Raw genomic sequence first — 6628 nt, 5'->3', positions numbered from 1 at the left:
CTCTCCCTTCTGCCTGTTCATACGCGTTTCCACCATCTTCACCTCCTCGTTTACTTCTCTTCAAACTCTACAATACGTTTCTACTTTTATTCTTCCGCCAACATTCCCCGTTGATCACTGTATATTTTTATGGGGAAACGATCCAGTTACCAACAAGCAATGATTATTGAACAAAGAGAGCCAACCCAGATGCTTTCATGGACATTTCAAACTTTACACGACACGGAAGTCTTTATTGTTAGCCGCAAGAGCTAACGGACGAAGACGTCCAATAAAGTCAGGCAAATAAAGATCAACGTCAAGCAAACACATTTATGCACAAGCAGAGATGTGCGATTGCGACCCGATAAATGTTGTTAGACCCGGTCTAGTTCTTGTAGCTATTTCTGAGCCTGTAAGTGGAACATGTGTACGTCAAGGTATAAAGAAAATGTCACTTTCACACGACATTCCAACTCCCTTTTGTTTTTACTTGGGAATAATAGGATACCACAGGCACAGTAACAGGTACAGCTTGCGCGGCTGGATTCTTGATCCGAATGTTTCCTAGTTTTCCTTCGTGCTTTCATTTCATTTCTTCATTCTTGTTCCTTTATGTTGTCATTGTCAAGTCAACGATAATCGGACAATTTCTGCAACTACTTGCAACGTTGTCTAACTGTCTTTACCTAAGTCGTCTGCTGTAACCGTTTTAGCTTCAGTCCCGTCTGACAGTTAAAGCAATCGATAACAATTCATTCAACTAAAATGTCTCCCAAAATCGTGCTATTTTTGTTTGCGTGCATTGTAGTTGTGGTGTTAGCTAAAGATAGCAAATCAAAAAAACTCCAAATCGGTATCAAGAAACGCGTTGATAACTGCACTGTCAAATCCAAGCGAGGAGATCTTCTTCATATGCATTATACGGTAGGTATAATTGGTAGCCTATTCTGGCGTTTGTTCAAATGAATTGGACTAACGAAAAATGTGATCGTGAAGGGCACGCTGGAGGATGGAACTGAATTTGACAGCAGCATTCCTAGAGGTCAACCTCTGACGTTCACCTTAGGTTCTGGACAAGTGATAAAGGGATGGGATCAAGGGTTAATGGGGTAAGTTTTAAATATCTTAATGGCTTTACTTATGCAGCAGTTACTTATTTCACTGTATCCACCAACAGGATGTGTGAAGGAGAAAAGAGAAAACTGGTGATTCCATCTGAATTAGGATATGGGGCATCTGGAGCACCCCCAAAAATCCCAGGTGATGCCACCTTAATATTTAATGTGGAATTAATCAAAATTGAGAGAAGAGATGATTTGTGAGGCCTGCAAAAATAAACCTTTGATTTAGATATTGTCTAGCACATTTATTGAAACTAAGGTTTCATGGTAAGCCCGTCACCCCTGAACAAATAGTTAATGTCATGGAAATAACAGTGAGCAAGAATGTTCAGACCTGGAATCACAGGGAAATGAAAAAATTCTAATCCCTTCATGCTGGAATGTTTAAACTGTTTTAAAATTCAATCTATCAAATGTACCAATAACTGAATTTGCAACTAAATAGTCAACACGAGAATAATTTTGCAACATCAATAACAAACGGAGGCTTGGCCGTTCGGGAAAGAACATAATTTATAATTTGGGTTCTGGATTTGACGTTGTTGGGTAGCGTATACTCAAAGTATTCGAGTTTCCTGGTTCCTTAGCGTAACCCAGGCTTTCGTAAAACGGTGTCATTGAATCTTTACAATCTAGTGTCATTTTGTAAGCTCCAAGAGCTCTTCCAAGGTTCGTGAGTATTTCGACAATGCTGGAGAAAGAAAACACAATCAAACTTTAGGAAAATTCACACTTAAGTTTTGCTGACCATTTTCCTAGCTGTTTTCCACGGTAATTCGGGCTAACGACGACATCTTCTAACCTTGCTCTCTGTTAAAACGAGGGCAGATTGATTGCAATGGATTCAACAAAAACATTTATAGTTATAGTAATAATAAAAATGCAATTATAGGCAACTTACCAAAGCACACCCACGAATAAATTTACGTTCCATAAGCAGAGTGCTAGCACCCACCACACGGTCCTTGATTGTGTCAATTATAACAGTGCAATAGTATGTTCCATGACTGTTCTTCATGAACTTAAATTGTTCTATAATTAAAGAAAATGTGGTTTAGGTAAATAAAAGGCTTATGGTATGGGAACACAGACCTTGAAACTGTTCTTCAGAGATATTTCCTACTTCAGTAAGTTCCTTCAGCAATTCCAAGAAGCCTCTACCATAGTCTGACATGTAAAGTGGACGAACACAGAGGGTTTCATCTTGTTTCAAGGTTTCATGACGTTCACCCAGGTTGTATTTCATCAATACCTCAGGGTCATAAATTGGAATTTCAGCAGTCATTTCAATTACACCTAAAAGCTAAAAAAGGCAAGTAGAAATGGTTGTAATCGTTTGCCGTAACACGTGTTTTATAATGCAAAATACCTTTCGAGATCAATTTAAACAGCTGCCAACTTAAAACCTTTATTCTTCACTGCTTTCACTTCCTATACTGGTTAGTGTCACTGGCAAGGCAAAGGTTTTAATAACCCCCTGCAGCACTACACCTCTCTCCTTCTCTAAGTTCTAGGTCTTTATCAAGGAGAACGGGATCGTACCCACACCCCAATGCATATTTCCCGTATTGCCGCAAGTATCTGCATCGTAGACACGGCAGAACTGTGCGTGCAACAGGCCCGATAATGTTACAACTTACGTATAGGCGGGCTAACGACTATCGCCACTGACCTTTGCGGCGCTAGTGCACGAGATTATGAACTATTTCTTTCTAAATACTTTTGTATTCTGCTAATCGTATAAAATCAAGTTAGAAAATATTTGTCTATGAATTATGATGACTAAATTTTTTTTATGCAAGTTTTTCAGTTTCCTGATCTGAATAATCTTTGCGCCGTGAAAACTTTGCTCCCCTTGAAACACGATGCTTCACGTACGGCGAAGAATTTTGATTAGATAATTGGTTGGGTATCATTCTAAAAAATGCGATCAATTTCGTCTACTTCTGAAATCATAAAAGGCATTAAAGCCGGGCGTTTGTCGAATTTCGTATCCGTTTTAGCACAGGAGCCAGAAGCCTGGACTTCGCCTCATGTTCAGTTGATCCTCGCTTAATGTTCTTATTCAGGAAAGCACGGAGTTCGGCTTATACTAGAAATCGTTTTGAATAGATGCATTCTTTCATGTAGACATTCGGAACTTGAGAAGTCTCCGGTTCGCCTTATGTCATTATTTTATTATTTTTTTTTTCTCTTATATAGCTGTAGAATATGAAACCTGTAATTCAGTACCAAGCTGGGTACGTTTCGCCATCTAGCGGTTAGATTAAAGTAGTTTTTTCAAATGAGGTATTTCGTGTAAATACTCCAGGCCTTTAATAATAAGCGTGATCCGATCCAAACAAGTAATCGTGCCCTAGTTTTGTTGACTATCCGGATTTTCTTGTTTATTTTGCCAAACCGGCGATAAGTTCCTACAAAAATGATAATTAAGTATATTTGCTTTCTTGAATTTTTTTGATATCGTATCCCTAAAATTGAAGGTGTATAGAACCGAAATTTTCACATTTCAATGCAAAAACCGTTTGCCTGTTGATTTCGAAGAAAGGTTAACTTTGATGATAGTTACGCCCTATGCCTAAGCTGGATCAATCTTAAATGAATAATTGTTTGTGTATGAAGAAAATGTTATAGATTTTTCTTTTACTTGTATAGATTGTTTAAGTTTCTGTCTAGCAAGTCACAAGTTGAAATGATTAAACGGGGCCTGATAGTACCTCCTGGAGCAACGGAGAAGCCAACAAAAACTGTCACCGATTGTAAGAATAGCAGCAAGATATGCAAACCACTACCTTGAAAACCTATTATTCAACACCCTAAATTTCAAAAATAATAATAGTACTGGAGGATTTCACTCAAAGTGTATTGGGCCCCGAAAACAGGCATGGCTCAAATAACATGGGACGAGAACACTTATATAAATACTTACCAGCAACGCAGGCAGAACTTCCTGTTCGCAGGATGAGTGTAAGTCAACCCTTAACAATGTTTTTTTCGATTGTGTCTTCAACAAATTCTTCCTAGTATTGTTAATTTAACAATTATTATTATTTTTGAAATCTAAGGACAGCTATGATACTGCTATCATTCCTTTGGGGACCGACATGTCGATGCGCGAAAAATACATGACCTTTCACAAAACAATTCGGATCGGTCGTTTGCTTGAAGACCTGGACATTTTTGCGGTTACATTGTGCTATAAACACATTTTGAACCCGAAACAGCCCGCCAACGTTTCTATTAGCCCATACAGTATTGTGACAGCTTGTGTGGATCAAATTGATATATCTCATGTTCCGCTTCGGGTATGGAAAGATTTCTTTTCTCTTTTTTTTTGCGCTTTACTTTAATAATTATTTCACGATCTGATGTGAAATTTTTTTTAGCACGACGCGGACATTCGTTTGAGAGGCCATGTAACATGGGTAGGCAAATCGTCATTGGAAGCTACGATGGAAGTTGATCAGATAGATGAAAAAACGAATGTATGGAACACGGTCACTAATGCAAGGTTCGTAATGGTTAGCCGTGATCCCATGAACAAAGGATCAGCAATTGTAAATCAGTTGCTTCCCGAAACCGAAGAAGAAAAGGCCCTTTTTCGAAAAGGAGAAGGTAATTCTAAAGACATCATCGTTAGATGGCTCTGGAGAGTACAAAAAAAACTGGAATTTAAAATGAATCTTTTTGGCTTCGCTCCTATCGTTTCACCGTTTCCTAGAAAACAAAGAAAGAAGAACCCAAATGCAAACGACATCCTTGTTCCGGAAACCACCAAGTGAGCAAGAGAGATTGATTATCCACGATCAATTCCTGCGCACGGTACGTTGAATCCCCTCAGCTATCATCGTACGAATGACAAACTGTGTATGATCTATGAACTTAAACGCTTTTAGATCGACTGGAAAAGCATGTCCTTCAAAACTCGCATTAAGCCGGCGAATTCCGTTTGGATGGCTGACGCGAAACTCAAGAATATGATCATCTGTCATCCTGAGGTGCACCAATCTATTTGCTACAAGCAATTCGTTTGACAATGTCTCGTTCCTAACAGAATCGCAATCGGTTTAACAAAATCTTTGGAGGTTTCCTCATGCGACTCGCCGTCGAATTAGCCTGGGCAAACGGCTACGTCTATTGGTACGTCTTGCTCTTTCATTTGAATCAGAATTCTAACGCTAACCTTTCTTTGTTTCTTTCATCCTTTTCCCGTCCGTTTTTTAGTAAGAGCTTGCCTACACTCGTCCACGTTGATGACATCCTCTTCCGCAAGCCAGTTGAAATAGGCTCGCTCTTGTACTTCAGTTCGCAGGTGGTCTACACTCAAGGGCATTATGTGATGGTGCGGGTGTCGGCTGAAGTTGTTCAACCAGAAGACGGAACACACGACCTGACCAACGTATTTCATTTTACCCTAAAAACAGACAGGGTGGCACCTGAAGTTATTCCGCGAACCTATCAAGGTAAACATTAAAAAAACACGTATTTCTCTGTACCTTTATTTGACATGTCCTTTGTAATTGAACAGAGGCCATGATGTTCCTTGACGGACGGAGGCATTTTATGGATACTGAACATCCTTTTCCAGACCAACCGATAGCGAAACTCTAGAACAAACATTTGGAAAGAATTTTTATGATTTTTTACGGTATTACTTAACACAAAAGACACACACACACACATTAGTCATAGGAGTGTCAAAAAACTCCTCAGCCCGCCTCACAAATGGAAGCTGAAAAGCTAGAAGTAAGGGACAGTTGATCAATACGCGTGTTATATTACGACGAGTACGAGGGTAGCGTTTTTTTGCATTAGGTATAGATTCCGTGTGTGTGTGTGTAGTTAGTGGTAGAAACAAACGTCCGAGCCCGTTGACTTGCTTCTTTTCTTTTACGGTATTTGACCCGGTTGTGAGTAAAAAGATGGTCGACCACCCTGCCGCCAACTTTCTTCTTCTTTTTGGTTCTATTTTGCTTCACATCCATACATAAAGATACGTTTGCTGTTGCTTAAGAATGTTATAGTCCCCCCCCCCTTTTTTTTTTTTTTTTTTTTTTTTTGTTGGGTTTTGAAACTATTTATAAATTACCTGTCGATAAAACAAAAGAGAGTGCCGTTTGTTTTTTTTTAGTGGGAAAATGGGATTTCCGATCGAGGGGGGGGGGGGGGCATGAAGATACACAAATAAAAGAAAAAGGGAGGTCTAAAGAAAATTCCGACGTCAGAGTTTGGAATGCGGGGCTCTTCTGTCGCACACGCCGATCGCGCGGGATTTTTTTTTTTCAAACAGAAAGAAGAAAAACCTAAAAAGCGGTTGGCTTCGATGGGCAAGTGAGCGGTGAATGAATGAATAGAAGGTCAATGGATTCGCTGACAGCGTCCACACGACACGAGTAGAAAACTCTTCTTCTTTTTTCCGGGGAGGGGGGATCCATTGTGTCTTTTTACGGGTTTCCTTATTAGCTCTCAAACATGGTCACCTTTAGAAAGAGGCTGAGGATGGAATGAACGAGTTGGAAAAGAGC

General features: G+C 39.6%; 3 protein-coding genes across 4 annotated transcripts in view; 2 read left to right on the top strand and 1 right to left on the bottom strand.

Annotated features, from left to right (window-relative positions):
* Window positions 1-680: 680 nt before the first annotated feature.
* On the top strand, window positions 681-1333 carry LOC130695126 (peptidyl-prolyl cis-trans isomerase FKBP2-like). The gene is made up of 3 exons (XM_057518263.2): window positions 681-906; window positions 979-1091; window positions 1160-1333. The coding sequence occupies exons 1-3, from the start codon at window positions 748-750 to the stop codon at window positions 1302-1304; spliced, it is 417 nt and encodes a 138-aa protein (XP_057374246.1). The 5' UTR covers window positions 681-747; the 3' UTR covers window positions 1305-1333.
* The window catches only part of LOC130695119 (probable glucosamine 6-phosphate N-acetyltransferase), a 73761-nt gene continuing 68466 nt past the window's right edge, over window positions 1334-6628 (bottom strand). Inside the window, exons 2-6 of one of the 2 annotated variants that reach the window (XM_059494930.1) lie at window positions 2473-2500; window positions 2196-2406; window positions 2005-2135; window positions 1852-1913; window positions 1334-1794 (exon numbers count right to left, since the gene is read on the bottom strand). In XM_059494930.1, the coding sequence (XP_059350913.1) occupies window positions 1617-1794; window positions 1852-1913; window positions 2005-2135; window positions 2196-2388 (564 nt within the window). In that variant the 5' untranslated portion in view covers window positions 2389-2406; window positions 2473-2500 and the 3' untranslated portion in view covers window positions 1334-1616. Of the gene's footprint in view, window positions 1795-1851; window positions 1914-2004; window positions 2136-2195; window positions 2407-2472; window positions 2695-6628 lie in introns of those variants that run through there. The other variant, XM_057518253.2, reaches the window with a different exon arrangement.
* Window positions 3427-6153, top strand: LOC130695110 (acyl-coenzyme A thioesterase 9, mitochondrial-like). The gene is made up of 10 exons (XM_057518238.2): window positions 3427-3536; window positions 3759-3862; window positions 3943-4070; window positions 4169-4408; window positions 4490-4718; window positions 4825-4925; window positions 5000-5101; window positions 5158-5243; window positions 5328-5566; window positions 5632-6153. Exons 1-10 carry the CDS (start codon window positions 3526-3528, stop codon window positions 5712-5714), a joined length of 1323 nt encoding a protein of 440 aa, XP_057374221.1. The 5' UTR covers window positions 3427-3525; the 3' UTR covers window positions 5715-6153.

The sequence above is a fragment of the Daphnia carinata genome, chromosome 4, assembly GCF_022539665.2.
Source record: "Daphnia carinata strain CSIRO-1 chromosome 4, CSIRO_AGI_Dcar_HiC_V3, whole genome shotgun sequence".
Taxonomy (NCBI): Eukaryota; Metazoa; Arthropoda; class Branchiopoda; order Diplostraca; family Daphniidae; genus Daphnia; species Daphnia carinata.
Note: the sequence above shows the minus strand (reverse complement) of the source record. Positions and strands in the feature narration are given on the sequence as shown.